At 40.5% G+C, this 22,857-nt stretch overlaps 1 protein-coding gene across 12 annotated transcripts in view; it reads right to left on the bottom strand.

Annotated features, from left to right (window-relative positions):
• Positions 1–21,247, bottom strand: part of CAST (calpastatin) — a 112,275-nt gene extending 91,028 nt beyond the window's left edge. For 4 of the 12 annotated variants that reach the window (XM_045394847.2, XM_065546503.1, XM_005557418.4 and 1 more), the window contains exons 1-2: positions 20,809–21,018; positions 7,547–7,609 (exon numbers count right to left, since the gene is read on the bottom strand). In XM_045394847.2, coding sequence (XP_045250782.2) covers positions 7,547–7,609; positions 20,809–20,883 — 138 coding nt within the window. In that variant the 5' untranslated portion in view covers positions 20,884–21,018. Of the gene's footprint in view, positions 1–7,546; positions 7,610–20,159; positions 20,302–20,808; positions 21,019–21,136 lie in introns of those variants that run through there. The other 8 variants (XM_005557415.4, XM_073993895.1, XM_045394858.2 and 5 more) reach the window with 4 other exon arrangements.
• Between the last annotated feature and the right edge of the window lie 1,610 nt (positions 21,248–22,857).

The following is a 22,857-nucleotide window of genomic DNA, read 5'->3' as shown; positions in this document are numbered from 1 at the left end:
AGAATTCCTAGTATAAAATATTCTCTCTAGAAGTTTCTGTTTTTTCATTTTCTCATAGAAGAGAGCAGAACTTAACTAAACACTAAAGGAAGCCCACCAAATGCCAAAAATCTAGGCAGAATCTCCATCCTAATCAAGCCAATGGAATTATATTGAAAAACACAATGGGTGAACCACTTGTGTCATGCATCTGAAACGAGCAAGCTTACATCCCTGAAAGACCCCCTTCTCTCCTGAATGCTCAGACTTCACACAAATGTAGACATCTAGAAAACCTAGCAGTCAAACCTCTTTGGTAGGAGTCCTCCTCATGAGGCAACCTATCTTTATTCCCCATTAGTGCCTCTCTTTCTAACCCAAGTCAAAGGTTCCAAATTATGGAAACCAACTAACTAGAAATCTGGTGGGTTCAGTAGAGTGGGCAGGGCGTGGGAGGATGGGTTGTGCGCAGGGTGTGGCAGTAGGAATGCTGTACCTGGGGGAGTAGTTGTCCTAAGTACAAAGTGGCCTTCTTGGGGATGGAGGTAAAAAGAGCCCCATTAGCAGTCCATGCTAATGGAGAATGGAGTTCTTCCCTGCATCTCATTTCATACAGTGGATGTTCTGTAATGAATGAAAGTCCACTAGGTAGTGGGGATTTTACCAGCATTGTGCATATTCACCTGCCCAACAGCTATAGACCTGAGGAGATTTAGTTAGCATGGACATGAACAGAAAGCAGGGCTAAGAACAACGTGCTCATCACAGCGGACAAACTCTAGGAGTAGGTCAAGCTCTCCTTAAAAATAAGTCAAAAAAAAAAATGAGTCACCAGAAATAAATTTTGCCTCTCAAAACCATCAGAGAGAAAGGCAGAGGGCACCATTACCCTGAAGACTGAAAAAGACAGATCTCATAAGATGATACAGGTTAAGAAGAAAATTCAGACACAAGTGTGCATCCTTGATAGGAAACAAGATGGTATTACCTTCATGAAATGGAGTAAAGAGCTACAGATTGAGATGGAAAGATAATGGAGTGAGACAAAGAGATAAAAGAGGATAAGAAGGGGGCACAAAGAAACCAAAACCCAAAACCAAAATTTAAATCTGTATTAGAAGTTTCAAAGAGCAGAATTTAGAAATAAAATATGTGGCGGGCAAACTTCAGAAACTCTTCCAGAGTGCAAAGGTAGATGTCAACAAAAGAAAATTGTGAGGCAGATGATCAGTGAATGTTAATGTCAGAATTACAGTAGTCTCTCTTATCTGCAGGGGATATATTCAAAGATTCCCCAGTGGATGCCTGAGACTGCAAATAGTACTGAGCCCTGTACTCACTATGGTTTTTCCTATACATATATACCTATAATAAAGTTTAATTTCTAAAATAGGCACAGTAAGAGATTAATAACAATAACTAATACTAAAATATAACAACTATAGCAATATACTGTAATAAAAGTTATGTAGATGGGGTCTCTCTCTCTCTCTCTCAAAATATCTCATTGTATTATACCGTGGATAACTGAAATCATGAAAAGTGAAACAGTTGATAAAGAGGAACTATTGAATATGTATGTTTAAGAAGAAACAAGGGAAACTGAAATAAGAGCAATAATTAAAGAAATAACTAAATAACAGACATTCCAAGACAAATTCATATAGAAAAACACATATTAATATACAGGCACATCCTGGCAGTATTTTTAAATTGTAAAAACAAAAGAAAAAAAATCTTGCACCAAGGTGAGAAAAATAAGCTTCCTAAAAAGTAAGTCAAAAGTAGGCTGCCTCAGACATCTCTGTAGCACAAAAAGCCAGAAAACCATGAAGCAATAGATACAGAATTTTGAGGAACGAAACTGTGACCCGAGAATGTTGTACAATTTTGTATTGATTGACTTCCTTGTGTGTCGCCAACGAGAAAACATGCTTACATTCACGCACACTCAGAAAATCATCATTGTGCTCCCTCCCTGAAAAAATGATCTTAGAAAATAATCAATGAAACAATAAATGAAAATTTCAAATGAAAAAACGGGGAAACCACAGTTGAAAAGAAACTTGTAACTTCCCAGAGTCAGTTTAGCCTCCCAAGTCAGACACCCAGTGCGAGCCTCTGGTGGCCACTTGGGGCTGGATCTCCTGGTGAGCCAGGCATGACTGCCTCGGTGAAGCTTTTCAGCTTAGCTTTTCTTGGCACTAAGACATGAGCTTGTGCAGCCACAATCAACTCCCTGCAATTAATATGAACTCTCTTGTCATGACACATAAAATGATGTTAAAATAATGTTTGCTGCAGTACTCTTCTAGAACTTGCTAATGACAGCTAAATCACTTGTGGGAACACTGTCACAAATTACTTCTTGAATAAGAAGTAAATTTCTCCCCCTTTCAAAAACAGAGCACAAAACAATTACTATTAAATGCCATATTGAATGCCAAGGTACTTGAATAATGGTTTTCTATATACTTAAATGCCACACACACTGGTGGGTCTTTTTTTAATTGGAAAAGATTTATCCATCACAAAGCACATGATTTACCATTTTCAGACTATAATGATGTTCCTTTGCTATTTCTGCTTAAAAATCAAGATATGCAGCATTTCACTAAACAAAATATGCATACACAGAAAAAAGATGCAGGAAAATACACCAAGATGTATATCGTGCCCATCTCTTTAGGTGCTGGAATCCTAGATGAGGGTGTTTATTTTCTATTTTTCTTTTTTTTTGACACAGAGTCTCGCTCTGTTGCCCAGGCTGGAGTGCAGTGGTGCAATCTCAGCTCACTGCAACCTCTGCCTCCCAGGTTCAAGCAATTCTCCTGCCTTAGCCTCCCAAATAGCTGGGACTACAGGTGCCCACCACCATGCGCGGCTAATTTTTGCATTTTTAGTAGAGTCAGGGTTTCACCATATTGGCCAGGCTGGTTTCGAACTCCTGACCTGCTGATCTGCCTGCCTCAGCCTCCCAAAGTGCTGGGATTACAGGCGTGAGCCACCACACCTGGCCAAGGGTGTTTATTTTCTTTAAATTCTCTGGTACTTTCTAAATGTTTTTCAATAATTATATTTTAGCTGCGCAATCATTAAAAAGTACTAAAATTGGCATATATAATAATTATAAATACATGACATCATGATAATTTAAGAATATACACACAATTTTAGAGCAGTAGTTAGTTAACTAAGTGGTAAGACTCAGGGTAATATTGTTTTTCACAAGTATGTATTACTTTTGTGATGAAAAAAAGTCTAACTTTATTAAAAGAAAAAAGTTTAAAAAATGTTTGAGTCATTCAACATTGAATTCGTGCATTTTAGAAGGAAGAAAGGTAAATATTGAGGAAAAGCAGGCCACCAATGCCATTAGAGTAAGGAAAATGTAACAAACATCTTTTCCTTCAAGGCAGAATTTGCATTCTCTTTCGTGTCTTCTTTCCTTTACTCATAAAAATAAATCCATTGTTAAATTTGAAGCTTTTAAAATTGGCTCTCTGAGATCATGCCCGTTTTATACTTTAAATTCCATTCCCCAGGACTTTACTGAAATATGTTGCCAAAAGATTCACAATCCCCCAGTGTGGCCAGATGTGTCAGTTACATCCTTTAAATAGATTTGATTGCAGGTTTGGAAAGACTTATTTGTTCTACTGTATTTAAAGTTGCTGATGGTAAGTGTTTTCATTTTCCTTTTTCCTCCTCTCTGGTTACTTTATCTTTGGTTTGTTAGTCCATTCAACTTTTGGCCCTATAATTCATCTCCATCTGAGAAAAAATTGAAAACTTCGTAACAATTGGTATAAACAAGCAAACATAAATAAATTCTCAGACACTTACCTTACCCTGTCCTCAAGTATTTGTACTTCAAATGCAGCATGACAAATGATATACTAGTTTCAACCTTCTATTAAAATTGCTGTAGGTAGCTGGGCGTGGTGGCTCACACCTGTAATCCTAGCACTTTGGGAGGTGGGAAGATTACTTGAGCCCGGGGAGGTCGAAGCTGCAGGGAGCCATGATCACGCTACTGCACTCCAGCATGGGCGACAGAGTAAGACCCCATCTCAAAAAAATAAAAATAAAAATAAAATTGCTGCAGGTATCTTAGGATCACTTAAAGGTTGTGTTGGGGTAATATTCCGAAGAAAAACAACTATTGACAAATAGCAAGGGAGAAAGAGCTCTGAAATTCACATGGCTACATTCATCTCCATGTCTGTTTTGTTTTGTTTGTTTGTTTGTTTGAGACAGTCTTGCTCTGTCGCCCAGGCTGGAGTGTAGTGACACAATCTCGGCTCACTGTAACCTCAACCTCCCAGGTTCAAGCGATTCTCCTGCCTCAGCCTCCCAAGTAGCGGGGACTATGGGTGCATGCCACCATGCCTGGCAAAATTTTTTTTTTTTGGTGTTTTTAGTAGAGACAGGGTTTTACCAGGTTAGCAAGGATGGTCTCGATTCCCTGACCTTGTGATCCGCCCGCCTCAGCATCCCAAAGTGCTGGGATTACAGGCGCGAGCCAATGCACCTGGCCCTCCATGTATTTTTACATACTGCAATATAGTGGTGGTTCTCACCTAACCCTCATCAATTTTTTCTTCTGGTTATATCCTCCCAAAGTCCTCCTCTGTGCCCTTTTCTGGCATCTCTAATTGAAATGCAGCAGAATAATAAAAAGAGAAGAAAAAACTGTGAAGAAGTACCCCTAACATAGAAAGCAAATTTTCAAACTGATTTTGTTTCAAAGACCCTGATTTGTCCTCAGAGGACTAGGCAGTATATTTGCATATGCTTGGGGACGGTAAGTTATTTAACATGTCAGGTACATGCCAGTTTGAAAATGGATTACTAAAATCCAAACTAAGCTTCTTAATCTCACGTTTTGGTCAACAGAGCAGTAGGTAAGAAAATATTTGGAAGAAATAATTAGTTTCAGGAAGTCTTTCTCTGGTAATTTTGAGAAGAAAAGGGGATGGCAATAAACTGTGGATGGTAGGCAGGACAGATAACAAATTCAGATTGCTCATGGTTTTATAGTTGTGAACATCAAGGCTAACATAATGCCTAAAGTGGGACAGTTTCCTCGAACTGTCTCCAGGACACAGTATCTCATCAATGACTTATTTGCGCATAACATAAAGAATGAGGACCTTTGAGGCAGACCATTTTGGAAACATACCCTGACTACCAAGTATACCCACCCTCATGCTTGGCCACCTTAACAAATACATACGGGCAGAATTTAAGGAGAGAGAAGAGCTCTAGGAACCTCTTCCAGTTTTGAGCGCTGCCCAATTCACAAATCATTCTTTGCTCTAACAAATTCTGTTAAATTTATTTTGTCTAAAGTCATGATTTAAGCTATGGGGACAGAGCAAAGTCTCTATCCCCTTTTTGCTTCTGCTGGTTGGGACAGAGTCAAAACACTGATTATGTCCAGGCTCTGGCACAAGGGCAGGAGTCATGAATGTGAATTTACCAGAAGTATAATAAAACAATGTCAGAATTGCTATGCCAATAAGGAGAAGAAAAATTCCCTGTTCCTTCATTAAAGTGGAAGTTCAGCCTTTCAATGTTTTAAATCAAAGTCAAGTCTACCTCTTATAACTGGGCTTCTTAACAGTGTTTTCCTTTCTAAACCTTTTATAAATATGGAGATGACAGACAGTATAATCCAGACATTAAAGAGTTAACTATGTGCCATCACTTGTTACATACCAATAATGCCGGTACATCCTGTATATCCAAGCTGTAATATTAAGTTTCCAAGTTACAATTGGCAAGAATGACCAAATTAGTATTGGCTTTGTATCCACTTGGCCATATTGGAAAAGAAAACTTCCTTTTTGGGCAAATAACCTTGATTAACATTAATAGAGAGTAACATCCAAAAACATTATTTACTGGTCTGGAGAATAAAGGAACACTATGGTTTTCAATCAGGAAGTGTTCAATATTTGCTCAATATTAATTTGATAGATAACCTATCAGAAAATATATTTAAAGGGTAGGGTTGATAAATGAGTTAAATGACACTAGGTAGATTTTCTTTTCTTTTCTTTTCTTTTCCTCTTTTTTTTTTTTTAGACGGAGTCTCGTTCTATCACCCAGCCGGAGTGCAGTGGCGCGATTTCGGCTCACTGCAACCTCTGCCTCCCAGGTTCACGCGATTCTCCTGCCTCAGCCTCCCGAGTAGCTGGAATTACAGGCGCACACCACCACGCCCGGCTAATTTTCCGTATTTTTAGTAAAGACGGGGTTTCACTATGTTGGCCAGACTGGTCTTGAACTCCTGACCTCATGATCTGCCCACCTCGGCCTCCCAAAGTGCTGGGATTACAGGTGTGAGCCACCCCACCCGTCTGACACTAGGTGGTAGATTTACATGCTGGGAAAAGGAAAAAATTGTATGTTTTTTTTTTTTAAATGGAAATGTATCTTTTATTAATTTAACCAGGAAACAGGATGAAATCTTAATATGTTTACTTCTACTTTCTATTTTTAAAGAATCATTTGCCTTTCATGGCTATAAAAAATTCACTAAAAACTTGTTTGGTAAGAAACAATCTAAATTACATTTTCATGGGTACTGGTAATGAAAACAATGGTAGAAAATGTAGGCATAAACTTTAGTACAGAATGCATAGCAGGTTCTAGCCATAACAGCCTCCTTACATATTGACTATTTTGAAACTGCAGAAAATAAGCAGAAAGAAGAACTAAATTTCAGAAAAACACCTGATTAAAGTTGATAATATAGAGAAAAATCAAATGATCACTTGATGTTTTCTAGATTTCCATATACCTTTTAGAACCTGGCTATATGACGTTTACAAGTTAGAAACGACTCAATTTCTACTCGATAAAGATGAATATATTATCCAGTTATATTAAGATTTAACACACAAAAAGCAGGTAAAGGAAGGCAAATCTTGTACCCTTTGGAAGGGCAGAAATTTCACATGACTCTTCCGTAGAGAAGTAGGTCATTCTTAACAGTGCAAAGAATGGTATGTCATTCAGTGAAAGAGGAAACAGCCTCAAAGAAAACCCATCTCAAAGTGGGGAGATTTGGTTTTACTAGTTTTCCATAGAATCTATGCAAATTAAATAGTTATCTCTTCCTTTTGTTTATGAATCTGAAGGACTGGTTAATCTGGCTTTCCCTGTCCTCCTTGCATGGCTTATGTTACAAAAAAAAAAAAAAGATTTTTCTTTCTACTACAGCATGTGTTTTCCCTTCTACACTTGACATGTTCATCAACAAAACAATTTGGATTCACCAATTCCTATAGGGAAAACACCCTAAGCAATAGTACCTTTAGTAATAGTTCTATTACTAAAAGGAAAGTATTCATACAAGCTCTATTCCCAGGAACAACTTTTTTAATTGATTTTTAGTGATTTCTCTCTATATTCTTGAATCAAAACTTGGTTAAATCAAAATTTCCCAATATTAAGCAAAGCAGAAGCTCTTCACTACATCATTATTTAATATTTCAAGGCATATTTCACAGTTTAAAAGCAAGAGAAAATGAAAGCCCAGTATTGTGGAAATTACCTCATCTGATCCTTTCTTTTCTCCTGGTTTGGAAGGCGATTCACTGGTTTTTTCACTGACATGCTATAAAAAAGTAAAAAATAATGCTTAATAAAGGAAGATGACACAGGTGATAGTAACTTTAATCCCCAAAGGCTAAATGCATACCCTTTTTTTTTTTTTTTTTTTTAACAAAAAGACCACTTTAATCTTCCTCTGAGAATGCTGGTAATTCACACCAATGTAGGTGGCTTTCAAAAATCAAGGGATGCTACAGACATTCATTTGGGATCCAGAAGGTCAGTCTGTAATTAACTAGATGCAGAGCTGATTATGATGCCAAGGCGGCATCTTATCTCCTAAAAAATGCCTCACGAATTTTAAGCTCAAGTTTTCAGCATGGTAGACATCTCATTCATCAAGGAGATGAGATCTCTAAGAACCATGTTTCATCTGAAGCCATACTTAAGGCTCAGTTCAGCAGGGACTCAGGAGTCCTCCAAGGGAATTCCCTAGAGTTCTTCCGCATATTCACCAATGCAGAAAGATAAAACCTGAAGGACAAAGACCATACCTGCAACTTCTTCTATGTATTATGGCTTTAAGATTTCGTTATGTCTATAAACAGAATTATTTTTCTTACTAGGACACCGAGGATAAATGCAATTTTTAAAAGTGTTATTTTATTTTTAATTAACACATAACAATGGTACATATTTATGGGGTACAAGGTGATGTTTTGAATGTACATTGGGTAATGATCAAATCAGGGTAATTACTAAATCTATCACCTCAAATATTCATCATTTCTTTGTGGTGAGGCATTCAAAATCCTAGTTATTTTGAAGCATATAATACATTACTGTTAACTATAGTCACCCTACTGTGCAATAGAACAACAGATCTTATTCCTCGTAACTAACTGTCTTTATACCCATTGATCAAACTCTCCCTAATGAAAATATTTTTACGTGGGGCATAAAAGCTTCAAGTAGCTTACATATTCATTTGTTTTGGCGATAAGGTAAAATAAGCCAAACTTCACTGAAATTGTTTGAGAAATGAAAAAATAGTTATATGTTCCTGAATAGGGGTTACAAACAATTATTTCATTTCTGTCACACTGTGGGATGTTCAAGAAAGTGGGAAAAGGGAGCCAAATATGAAAAAACAAAAGCTTACCATTGGATTCAATCCTAATCACCCTCAATTGAATCAAAATATAAGATGCTATTATGTTCCCTAAAGCAGAATAATAACCTGGATATGTAGGTCAGTGAAATTATTTGAATTAAGAAGAATGATAATAATAACAATGTATATTATTATATACAAGGCACTTCCATATAGTCTTATTTGATACAAAAAAAGAAGCTCATGTTGTTTTATAAATGAGAAAACTAAGAATAATAGTGATTTGATGGTGTTTACATGGAAACATAACTGGTAAATGGGAAAAGGTCACAAAACAGCCTTTCTGACTAAAATCTGTTGTTTGCCATTAGAACATGCTAAATGGAATTAGATAATGTTTTCTTTTTTTTTTTAATTTATTATTATTATACTTTAAGTTCTAGGGTACATGTGCACAACGTGCAAGTTTGTTACATATGTATACTTGTGCCATGTTGGTGTGCTGCACCCATCAACTCGTCAGCACCCATCAACTCGTCATTTACATCAGGTATAACTCCCAATGCAATCCCTCCCCCCTCCCCACTCCCCATGATAGGCCCCGGTGTGTGATGTTCCCCTTCCCGAGTCCAAGTGATCTCATTGTTCAGTTGCCACCTATGAGTGAGATAATGTTTTCTTTAATCATATCAACAGATATGCTACTAAAAATTGCCAAGGAATACCAGAACCTGTGGCTGAACTCCTTTCTTAATAGTGTTTTGTATGAACAACTGGCCATAAGGCACATTCATGAATGTACAATTCTTACCCAGAAGAAACACTCTCATAGATTAGTGATTGGAATCCCACTGAAAAGCAGCCAGGGTGCAATAGCTTGGTGAAACCCTCTACAGGGCTTCTTTTTCCTATACATCCTAGTCAAGGGTTTGTTTATACATAGCTGAGGGCAATCAGTCTTGAATAATTAAATGAATCTTTTAAAAATGAACCATTTTAAAGCCCACTTAGATATCATGGCTATATGGCAATTGATAAATATTAGAATAATTGGTGAGAAAAAATTTGTAAAAGCCAGACTTGAGGGGGAAATATTACTTATCTCTGTTAAAGTAAATAAGGGGGCCATTAGCCTGAGGTAGTCTCTGTCCTCAGATACCTTACTAAGCACACTGAAACTTAACTTGAAGGCATTTCTTGTAAATGGCTTAAAACAAAACAAAAATGAGCCTCAGCCAATCATAACCAGCCAACCAGCTGACTGGTTGTATAACTACAAACCTCTCATCAGGCCATACCTAAATAAGGCAAATGCCTAGTTGTAGCCAATCAAGTAATTTCTTCGCTTTGCTTCCACATGCAGCTATAAAAGCTTGCTGCTCTTGCTGCTGGAGTGTACTGAGCTCTCTGAACCACTTTTCATTTTCAGTACTGCCCAATTCATAAATCATCCTTTGCTCAAATAAGCTCTGTTAAATTTGCCTAAAAGTTTTCTTTAAACATCTCTAAAAAACTCATTCTACAAAGACAGAGATTACTAAATCTGTCTCCCTCCAGAACTGGCAATTTTAGAACCATGATACCACATTCATAATCTGTAATTCATATTTTTTCAGATTACATAATATAAGTAATAACAATAATAGCCACTGTTTTATTGGGTGTTTACTATTTTGAGTGCCTCATTTACTTGTCAAGAGATTTTACAAACGAAAAAACTTTAAAAGGTGACTTGCTCTTGTCTGGTACAAGGTTCCATGCTCTCCGCAGGATCTCACTCTGCTTTCTGCTCATGTGGCAAATATATATCATAATTTATTACCCCACAGTAAATGCATGTACAGCCTTTTCTCCCTTAAAATAGTAACTTAAAATAACAACTTTAAAATTATGTACTATAAGCATTGTTATTTTTTGACTTCAAAAGAAAAAGTTGCTCACAATAGAAAGCTATTTTAAAATACACAAAAGTATAATGACATAAATAAAAATCACTTATAATAAAAGGCCAATTTTTTTAGAACTTCATGAATTATATTTTTCCAGTTTTTTTTTCTTTTCTTTTCTTTTCTTTTTTGAGACTGAGTCTCACTCTGTTACCCAGGCTGGAGAGCAGTGGTGCGATCTCGGCCCACTGCAACATCCACCTTCTGAGCTCGAGCTATTCTCGTGCCTCAACCTCCCAAGTAGCTGGGATTACAGGCATGCACCACCATATCTGGCTAATTTTTATATTTTTAGTAGAGATGGGGTTTCGCCCATCTCTGTTGGTCAGGCTGGTCTCGAACTCCTGACGTCAGGTGATTCACCTGCCTCGGCCTCCCAAAGTGTTGGGATTACAGGTGTGAGCCACCGCTCCTGGCCCAGTTCCTATTTTAAGCCCAGCTATTTATCATGAAAAATTTCCAACAGACAGAAAAGTTGAAAGAATAATACAATGAATGCACATATTCCCCCCATTCAGATTTCAACAACGATTAACATTGTTGCCACATTTTGCTGTTTGCATACACACACAGGCATACATACAGACACACACACACACACACACACACACACACACAGAGAGAGAGAGAGAGAGAGAGAGAGAGGGAACAAGAGGGCGCTACATGTTTTTATATACCTGTATTGGAAAGTAAATTACAGAGATCCTGAACTTTTAACCCTAAACTTTTCACCACGCATCTCCTTAAATTTGAGAACATTTTCCCAAACGGTATTGGTATATACCCAATACTATTATCACCCTAAGACAATTAACAAGAATTTCCAGTAAATAACAAGTTTATCAATTAACCACTGCCCTGATCATTTCTTGAATATTATTCAATATTCAGCAGTCTGTTAATGATGTAAAGTCAATTGTATCTTTTCTCTGAGAGAGATTCATGAAATAATTGAGTACTTTTCACATAACTGAGAAGACGGAATGAAATATTTGGGAATGACATATGTCGAATTTGATCCGGCTCAGGAATCTGCAGGAGTCTAAACAGCGAAGAGAGAAAACTCTGCTGACCACTACTACATGTAACTGCTGGGTTGAGGAGAGTGAGATGAGCAGGGAACAGGGAAGGAGTGACAGCTGGGGAAAGAGAACTGAACCACAAAACTAATTAGACAATAGAAACTAACACCTCCTAAGCATCTACTCTGTGCTAGGCCCAGTGCCAGGCATCTCCTATGTGGTCTCCTTTGCTCCCCACAGCAGCTCTAGGGAGTAGCCACTGTCGCCTTGGTTCATGAATAAAGAAACTGAAGATCTGAACAGCAATGTTCTCCATGGTGATACCACTCAGGATTACGTGGGCCAGAGACTAGGCTACTTTGGATCTAGTTGAAAGCTAACTAGGATCTTAGGATTTTCATCAAAAAAGTCTTTAGAGCATGCCAGTGATCTGAAATGAGAACAAAACAAAAGGCGCGAAAAATAACAAAACACAAAACCTTCCTATTCTAAAATTTGTTTTATAAATGAACAGAACACACAATACTTATGAATTCTGTCCTGTATTGGCAGCTAGAGAGGAGGCCAAAGATAGGAGGAGCAGGACAGGATGCCGTAGAAAAGAATTTCATTGGAAGGACAAGGCCCTAGAAGACAGGAGACTAGATGGGGGCTAAGATGAAGGGGGTATGTGCTCCAGAAGCTCAGAGCCAGGGAAAAAAAATCAGATCTAGGGCTTTGCTGTCTTAACTCAAGAAGGAATAATTTTTCAAACTGTTTTCATCCTCATTTTTATCACGTAGTTGGCAAGTACAACTGTCGTTTGTCCTCATTCTAGGTGACAGCTTCTATACATTTAAAATCTGCCATTGCAAACCCATAAATCTGAAAAAAGTCAATAAGAGCTAACTGCAATAAGGCTCAGAGCCTGAGCTCTCACCCAGCTAAGGGCTTCTGCCAGGGCGAGGTTCAACTCTGCCGCATTTAGGCACCTGCCCTGTTATTACCCAGATACACACAGAGACACAGACAGCCGAGGGAACATGTCACACAAAATAAGATAAAAATCAAAGAAAGTAGGCCAGGCGCAGTGACTCACGCCTGTAATCCCAACACTTTGGAAGGCCAAGGTGGGCAGATCAGGAAATCAGGAGTCCGAGACCAGCCTGGCCAATATGGTGAAATCCCATGTCTACTAAAAATACAAAAATTAAATTAAGGGGCATGATGGTGCGCACCTGTAGTCCCAGCTACTCGAGAGACTGAGGCAGGAGAATTACTTGAACCCAGGAGGTGGAGGTTGCAGTGAGCTGAGATCGCACCATTGCACTCCAGCCTGGGTAACAAGAGCAAAACTCCATCACAAAAAAAGGAAAAAAAAAAAATCAAAGAAACTTCTTCACATATAAAAGAAGCAAGAGGACAGAAAAGCAGCCCTTGCCAGCATTAAGTCCAGCTGTGAAAAGACTATGAAATGCTAGTGTGCTTCTGAAATGCCTTTGCTTTATTATTAGTTTTTTTTAAAAGTATGAGGCTTCTTTTAGGAGGAAAGGAAAACATTCTGAAGTAAAATTGTGCTGATGGTTGTGACCACCCTGTGAATATACTAAAACATATTGTATCATATGCCTTGGTGGGTGACTTATTTGAAAACTTAAAAATTTTCCTTCTTCGATTTGGTGAGAATTTCATTGCAATAGTATTTGCATGTCCAGGGACAGCTGTGGAAAACTCATGGAGCAATAAAAGGTTATCTTGGTGCCTCTGGACTCTCGAAGCTCATGGAACTCAGCTCTCTACCGTCACACACATGGAGAAAGGCTTGTACCAGGGGCTCCCGAGGATCACAAAGCCTTCAGGTTAGCAGTAGGTCCCATCCTTCAGTGCCTGTCACAGGCACCTGGGAAGCTTTTAGAAACATTTGTGTCAGGGCATAGGGATTTAGATTTAGTTTGAATAGAATGCGGCCTGGCCATGGGTACATTTTTCTAAAGTTCCCCAGCTGATTCCAATATACAATCAGGATTGAGAACCACTGGTTTTAGGGGAAGATTTGTGGGCACCATGATAGGAAGTGGAAGTTTCTGCTCCTCAAACCATCCCACTGAGTCGGCACCCATGGGGAGGTTCCTAGGGTCAGGCAGACTGGGGCGGCTCTGGGCTCCTCCTGGGTAAACTCGGATTGCTCAGTGAAGTTGCACAGTGCCCTATGTTCACACCAGTGTTTCCTGTCTAATTCTGAGCTTTGCCCTATTAATGGAGCATTGTGTTTTCATATTTGCATATTAATCTCTATTTTCTCAGTAAAGCAAACAAATTAGCACTCTATTGTACACTCTATTGCTTACTGATTACTTTATAAACCCATACATCTTGCCTTCCTAATCACAGGGTAAATTACATCCTTTTGTTCCTAGATGTGTGGTAGGACCATAACAAATAATTCTTGATTGAAAGACCATGTTTCCACAAGCCCATAAACATTCCCTGAGAAGTACTTTTGCTCTTTTCAGATCAGTAAACTAGACAAAAGAGAAAGAGGCCAAGAAGGTAGCTTGAAAAATTAAGAGATGATGTGCAAATTGGTATTTCCCACAAAAATACCTTACGATATATTTGTATATGTATTCTACTTGCCAAAGCAAAATTATTCAGCAAACAAGCAGAAGGACCAAAGCTTCTGTAAAGCTGGTTTTGCTTCATAACCGTCTCCCTGGGTGCAGATCCTAGGAGTGTCCCCCAGGTGGATTCCTTGTTCCACTTCTGCTGTGTTCAAATTGCAGTGGAACTTTGCTGGCTGCAATTCTCCTGATGGATGGCCTCAAGTTGGGTTTAGCCAACAGCAGGCACTGCCAGGAGACTAGAGGTGGTGGGTGGGTGGTATTCCCTTTGCTCCACCCCCTCCTCTGGTAGCACCTCCTGCAGGATGGGTCAGCTGTGGTTCCAGCTTCCACAAGGTAACCCTTGTCCTCCCTGTGTCCCTCTAGACTAGGGGTGGTAGCAGCTTCCTGCAATTTCTAATCTCTGGGTTGCCTCACCCTCCCTTGATGGCTTCCCAGCCTTTTTTGTTGCCTAGGTAAGCAATTCCCCTATGTTTCATTCCCTTTGTTTTAAATACTCAGAGTCATTGCCCTCTGTTAGTTGACTGCAATAGACTCTAATAGGGCAGAAAGAGCACAGATTTGTAAGGCTATGTGACCATGACCTTGGGCAGATAATTTAATTTTTCAGTTTCTTCTTGTAACATAGGGCTAATAGTATCTATCCCAGGGGCTGGCAAATTTATGAAAAGAGTTGACATTAGTGAGGAGCCTGGCTCATTGCCTTGTTAATTTTAAGAATACAGTTAAAATTATTCCACTCCCTTCTTTTTCCCTGGCAGCAATCTAACTGTGGTGAATTAGAAGCCAGTGACTAAAGGTTTGAGGATTTCATTTCCTAAGGCTGTAAACATTAGAACAGAAGAATTTAGTATTTTACTTTCCCTAAAGTACAAAGGAACCTTATCAGGTTCATCTGATAAAGCTTTTGTTTAGTACTTTGTCTATCTCATGACTGTGTATTATATATTATTCTCACATCTTCATATTACACTCAAGGAGATAAACTACATGGGGGTTAAAGAATTCACTTTCCCAACAAACTACAGCAATTTGGTTACAAGGATGAAACTTGTATTTGCAATTCCCATACTTTAAAATATGTTGAAAAAGTGTGTGTGTGTGTGTGCTTGTGCTGGCAGCTGTGACAGTTAACAGATAAAACAAGATTGGCACAATGTTGACAATTATTGACACCAATGATTGGTATACGAAGAGGTCATTATACTCTTGTATTTATTTATTTATTTATTTATTTATTTATTTATTTATTTATTTTTTGAGATGAAGTCTTGCTCTGTCACCCAGGCTGGAGTGCAGTGGCGCGATCTGGGCTCACTGTAAACTCCGCCTCCCAGGTTCACGCCATTCTTCTGCCTCAGCCTCCCAAGTCGCTGGGATTACAGGTGCCTGCCACCACACCCGGCTAATTTTTTATATTTTTAGTAGGGATGGGGTTTCATCATCTTGGTCAGGCTGGTCTTGAACTACTGGCCTTGCGATCCACCCGCCTCAGCCTCCCAAAGTGCTGGGATTACAGGCGTGAGCCACCGCCCCTGGCCTCATTATACTCTTCTCTTATTTTGTGTACTAATGCTTAATATGTATTAAGGATTAACTGCATAGCTATAATTCTGAAATCCCTATGTTTCATTGAACCCCAAGTGTTCGTTTTTTTCCTAACATTTTAAGATTTTAGCGGACATGACAAGATGCCACCATAAAGGTACAGGCCCTATGTGTCCAGTTTTCAGAGGTGGCATCTACTGCCTGTCATAGATTAGCTCCTGGGATTCACCTGAAGTAAGGCTTGATGAGTTTTCCCTAAGTCAAAGGGGGTATCATGAGAACTTAAATAGTTACTTTGTTGCCACAGCAGTCGTCATGAGAATGAACTTGTAGTTTTATCTATGAGACATGCAAGGGGAGGCCAGGCACAGAGCACTGCACGATTTTTTTGTGTGTCCACTGCACTCTGCACAAAACTGACACACAGCAGGTGGACAATAAACAACTGTGAACATCTTTGAGCTTTACCAAATTTATTCTTATGTTCTATGAGTTTTTTACAATCAAAACAAATTCCATACATTTTTAGAAAACTATAACTTTAGACCTTTTTCTTCCTGAGTTAACTGACTTGTCCATTTGAGGAGATAACTTACATAAACAGTGTTTATTGGATGGAGCTGTTCTTGCATTTTTCTTAACTGGAAGACATCTGATATACTTTTTCCCCCTTTATGGCGGCTGTAAAGCTTTCTGGGTATGTTTTCATGAAAGGAAAATGAGACAACTTAAAGAACAGAACTTTAGTATCTGTTAATATGATTTTCATCTTTAAAATACCTCAAGGGGGAAAAATGATGGACTACTTAGAGTAGTCTTGTATCTGCTGAGACAATCTGGTCAGAACTAATTACCCACCTATCCATGTGGAATCTCACATGACCAGCCACTGTTCCCACCCCCAGAAGGCTATAGCATTCTTTAAAAGGCACTTGTAGAATATAATTAACTTTCTGGGAAGTGCCAAAACTGATTTTAAAGAAAAATATTATCAGATGCTACTCTTAGTTTTAAAGGCGTATACAAAATGGGGAGCAAACTAATTCAAAGACTGTCAGCTGAAAGAGAAAGGCTGTATTTGACCTCTGTGCTTCCATTACCCTAAAGTCTGAGCCCTTTTTGCAGGCCCTGTTATTTGCCTTCCTTAGTTCTAAAATTCACTGTGAGCAAGTGATCTGTCCTGCCATGGGAGGCTTGCAACACCCTTCCCAGGCTGGTTGCAATGACGGGGCCTCCCAAATGACTGGGCTCCTTGATCATGCTGTCACTAGGTCTATGGATCTAATTAGGCTAAGAAACACCTTTAATTAACATAGCCTAATAGAATCAACTTATGATTCAGGAATGTGATTACTGGTGTGGGCCAAATTAACCTTCGTTCATGCTTGATCGTTACATGGCTCATAAGATGTTCTTCAAATTTAGCTTTTCAAAGTTGTGTGTGTGTGTGTTTACTACAACCACATAATTCTTCAGAAGATAAAGTCAATAGAATTGATGGCATTCAGTGTGGAAATACACATTGTAATGTTTCACTGACTAGTTTTATAGGTGGCATGCTGTTAAACAAATGCATCTTAGACATTCTTTTAATTATTTCATTTTATTCTGCCAAAATCTTGAAAGTTAGATCATTTACAACCTTTTCAGTATTTAAGGATTCCACAAAGATATTTTAATTATAGGATTTATCTGAAGTATTATGAGATATCTGTGTATATACAGACTTTTGTGTTTATATCTGTAGATACATACACATATAAATCTGTCTATATATGTATTATACATGCATGTGTATATACAGATATCTGTATTTATATCTGTAGATATATACACACATAAATCTAGTTATCTATATATGTATTATACATGCATGTGTGTATTATATATAAGTATGCACATATATGTACATTGGATTGCATATGCTTGTGTGTATGTGTGTATGCATATATGTGTGTGTATATATAAATATATGTTATAAACTGGCTCCATGGACCTTTGGGGGATTTATGGGTGGTCTTTTGGAAATCTCTGAACTCCCTGAAGCTATATTGGAAACTGCATTTTGTGTACGTTTGTACGTATTTTGTTGCAAGGGAAAGCAGTCCATAAATGCCATTTGATTCTCAAAATTGTCTGTGACCACCCACCTATCACCAAAGGAAAAAAAGAAAGTTTAGGAGTCCATGGTCTAGCGCTATACTGTCCATTACTATAGCCCCTGGCCACTTGTGGCTACTGAACACTCTTGAAATGTGGCAAGTGTGAATTGAGATATGTTAGTGTAAATATACACTGGATTTTGAAGAATTAACATAAAAAAGAATGTAACATATCTCAATGGCTTATACATTGATTACATGATGAAATAATAATATGTGGGATATAATAGGTTAAGTAAAATATATCGATTAGCACAAATTTCACCTGCTTTTTGTTGCGATGTTGTTGTTGTTAAAGTGGCTCCTTGGAAATCTGAAATTGCAGATGTGGTTCATATTATATTTCCATTGAATAGCACTGGTTTGGGAAAAGTTATAGCTTGATCACAGGCATGTAGCTGGTTCTAGGAGGGCTAGCAAAAGGTTTTCATGATAGTACCAAAATTGGATTCTAAGAGAGGTTTTAGCAAAAACATCAGACCATGACTAAACAAAACAGGGTTAAAAACATAGATTTAAACTACTTTCATCCAAGTAATCCAGCAGAGTTTCCTTTAGAGAATCATGAGTCTGGAAGGAGAAGTCTGATGTCAACTCTGAACTATCCCTATCCATATTTGCAGATAATGTACATGGTGCATTTTGATAAGAACCTTAGGCCAATAATGACTCAAAGTAAACGTTTGCTCTTACCACATCAATAAAATGCTACATGTAAAAGTCCAGAAAATGTACTGGAAAACACTCAAGAAGAAATATCTCAAGGGAAATTGGAATTCCCAATTCTTAAAAGTATATGTATATTGTATCTTGATTTTTGAATCTAATTAGTCCTCACCAATACTTATGTAGTGCATATGATTTCTATTTTACAGATGTGAAAGCAGATGGAAAAGGTTGACTTATTTTCATTTAAGAAAAACTCTTTGTTCTCCACAGTGTACATGGAGGCTTTAAAAAGAAATTGTAGGCCTGGTGCAGTGGCTCATGTCTGTAATCCCAGCATTTTGGGAGGCTGAGGTGGGAGGATTGCTTGAGACCAGGAGTTTTAGACCAGCCTGGGCAACATAGTGAGAGAGACCCTGTACAGTGTGTGTGTGTGTGTGTGCATATATATATATATATATCCTATAAATATACACACATACACACACTATACATATATACTATATATATAGAAAGGGAGAGTAAAAAATAATCTAAAAAAACCACTACTTTTGGGATATAATTCTGCCTGGCACATAGTAGATGATCAATAAATGTCCATTGTCTGATAAGTAACAGTTTCTTTCTTGATTCTTATACAGGGTTTCTAGCTCTAAAGTGTGTCTGTTTCCAACATCTTTGCTTTTTCCAATACCACATGCTAAGAAAAAGACATACCTAACTAATTTTTTAATTCTCACCATAAATCCATGAGACATAAACATTTTGGCTCTCACTGTCAACAAAACTGTGTGTGGTTTTGTTTTTTGGTTTTTGTTGTTTTTGGAAAGCAGTCTAATGTTAAATCATGCTTCCTGGTTCCAAAACACTAGAAGTGCCAGCTAGACTGGATATCACACCTAATTGGTAGGACAGACATTCAATGCACCAAACAAATGGAACGTTCTTGTCCCTCATCCAAAGTAATAAAGTGCAGAGCAGTTCGCATTTGTGCGCGCTCTCTCTCCCTCCCTCCCTCTCTCTTTCTCGCTTTCTCTCCCCAACCCCTCCACCGCTCTCTCCAAGGGTCTTGGTCTTAGATCTCAGTTGCTTCTAACCCTTGGTGTTTGGGATTTTCTCCCTGCCTCACATTGCATCTACCTTTCCTTTGCTTAAGGGTTAAAAACGAACCCTAGATCTAAGCTCTTGCGAGCTGCGTCCGAGTTCATTCAGGAATCCACCTTCTAGACAGAATTCCTCCAGCAACAATTCCAGTTCCATCCCACTTGTGAGCGCCAGCAGAGCACAGTGCTTGACACAGGGGCGAGAAAGGTGCATGCGCTGCTCACGCTCGAGCGCGCTCACACATACCACAAGAGGGTGAGTCCCCAGCCTCTCCCGGAGCCTAACCTGAAGGTCTGTGAGGAGGTCGCATCCGGTTCGCACCCGGGCCGCACCCCTTCCACGCCAAACCCCGGACAACGCTTCATCCGCACGCCCAGAAGGGCAAAGCAAACACATTCCCTTCCAACACACTCCCTTCCCAGTCTTGCCCAGGCACAACCGCTCCTATTTACCGTCTTGTACCACCAGCTGGCGAATGCCATGGCAACAACCGGCTAACTCCGATCCGCACGGCGGGGGACCCAGCGAGGGCGCGGGGTGCTGTGTTGGAGGCGCCGGGCTCGCACTCTGCCTGGCCGGGACCTGGCTGGCACTGAACTCGGCACATCCCGCGGCTGCCAGGTGGGCAGAACCCTGGGGGTGGAGCCCGGCGCAGACCCCGCCCCTCCCCGCCCGCCCGATTTGGCTCCTGCCTGGTTAGGGAAGAGGCTCTGCGTCTCCAGGCAGCCACGCCCTGCGGCCCGGCCTTAGCGCGGAAAACTAGATCCCGCTGTCCAGTGAAACCAAGGCACTCACTCGGGGGTCCTGAGTGAACCTCATTCCCCGTTCACCCACGTCTCACCAGCCAACTTTTCTCCACGCGCCCCCACTACACTCTACCCGGCCAACGCCACGCCCAGCGCACTGGACCCGGCCGGGGAACCGCAGACACCTCCAGCCACCTGCCGCACAGCGGCCGAGCCCCGAGCCCTCTCCCTGCCCCGCAGGGGCGCCGGGGGCGGCAGACCGGCCAGGCTGGCAACGCCCAGGGAGGGCGGCCACAGCTCCGGGACCCGGTCCCCCGTCGCCCAGCCCCGCGGCGCCGACAGGAGCGCCACTCACCTCCTGGGTGCGGCGGGCGGCGGCTGCGCGCCGGGGACGCGGGGAGGCGGCGGGCTTCTGGCCGGGCTGGGACATGGCGAGGCCGCTGCGGGCGCTGCCTCCGGGAATGCGCCGCGGAGAGTGGCGGGGAGGCCGGGCGGGGAGTCCTGCCAGGGAGGGAGGGAGGGAGGAAGCGGAGGGCCCGGGAGCGCGCGGTGAGGCAGCTTTTCCGACCCCACCCCAGGTCTGCGCCGGGGTTCCCCTAGCCCCGATGGGCCCTCCCCTTCCTGCCCGTGGAGGGACCCGGGCTCCTGCCCTGTAACTTAACACCCACCGCCCCGGTCCTCACCCGGTGACCCTCCCCGGTCCCAGCACTGCTCGGGTTCCGGTTGGTCAGAAAGAAGGGGTTGGAGGTTACATCGTTCCTCCTTCGATGCCCAGATCTATCTAGCAGTTGTGCAACGAGAGAGCGGGACCCGGGCGTGGCCAGTCTACGCTTCGACCCTCCTCCCAATAATCCGGAGAAGTAGATACTCTTTCTACATTCTTCTCTGCTTTAGCTGTGAGAGTTTACCAACTCAAATCTGGCCCAAGCCTGGACAGTCTAGATAAGGAAGCGGATCATAAAAACAAATTAGTCTGTGTGTGTGTGTGTGTGTGTGTGTGTGTGTTCGTGTGTGTGTGTGTGTGTAAGTGCGTGCACGCGCCTGTATAGGTCGTATATGATTTTACTTTGTTTTTTGGCAGTTTCGAATTTTAATAAACTTTTATGGGGAGGAGACCATAGGTTCCAATGCCAAGCGGAGAACAGTCCCAAATTTAAACCCTTATTAAACTCTTATGGTCTTTCTAGAGTCTGGCGAGTTTTGTTTCTGAAGCTAGATTGCTTTTGTCTTGGGCTCATCTTAAACAGCACTTCCTGGTTTGGGGCTAGAAGTGAAATTTAACAAGCCCTACTAGGACATGCTTATGTGAGAGACTGTCAGCCTGCAGTCGCTGCTGGTTCACCATCAGGCCTGACAGAAAACCTGTTTGTTACCCTGCAATAGCATCGTCATTTTGGGACTTGGGGTCACCGCTGTCTGCAGTGTTGGGATTTAGACAGTTGAAGAGAGAGAAGGCAGATTTTTTTTTTTTTTTTTTTTTTTTTTTTTTTTGAGACCCAGCCTGGCTCTGTCGCCCAGTTTGGAGTGCAGTGGCGCGATCTCTGCTTACTGCAATCTCTGCCTCCCGGGTTCAAGTGATTCTCCTGCCTCAGTCTCCTAAGTAGTTGGGACTACAGGCGCGTCGCCACACTCAGCTAATTTTTTATTTTTTATTATTTATTTATTTATTTATTTATTTATTTTGTAGAGACGAGGTTTCACCATGTTGGTCAGAGTGGTCTCGAACACCTGACCTCAAGTTATCCACCCACTGTGGCCTCCCAAAGTGCTGGAATTACAGGCGTGAGTCACTGCACCCGGCCAGAAGGCAGATTTTAAGGAGAGATTTGTCATGCTGTGTGGAGCCTGACAGAACAGAATTCTGGTTTCCTTTCTACCTCCTCATTTTAGAAATTCTGACTTCTTCCTTAAAGGATAGGATAGCAGCATTCTTAATTTTGAGGGAGGGGATGGGGGGAGAAGAGGATTTAAATGCATTTCCTCTTAAAGGATTCTACTTACTGCCTGTGTATCTAGCATTTCAACAAACAGGTAGCACTGCAGGAATTTATACATAAAAATGAAGCAACTTAGATATTGGGACTATGTTCACTCAGGAAAAACAAATGTTTGTTGGCATCGGTTACATTCAGAAAGGAGGGAAAGTATGCCATAAGTCTGAAAACAAGATCTTCTTATGATTGTGACCACACCACTACAGTAATTTTAAAAAACACAAAAGCTGTAGGGGTGAGGTGACAGGCAGCTCCTCCTTCCTGGCCTCCACCCCAGGAACAAGAATGATTTTCTTACTGGGGAGCCTACATGTCCCAGATTCAAGGTTTTAGATCCCTGGAGTACTTTATTCAAACTCTGGAATAGTTTCCACTGACTTGGTGGCATTAAAGTTTGAGGTTATTTTCCA

Source organism: Macaca fascicularis, chromosome 6 (assembly GCF_037993035.2).
Source record: "Macaca fascicularis isolate 582-1 chromosome 6, T2T-MFA8v1.1".
NCBI lineage: Eukaryota > Metazoa > Chordata > Mammalia > Primates > Cercopithecidae > Macaca > Macaca fascicularis.
The sequence above is the reverse complement of the archived record's forward strand: the minus strand, read 5'-3'. Positions and strand labels throughout refer to the sequence as shown.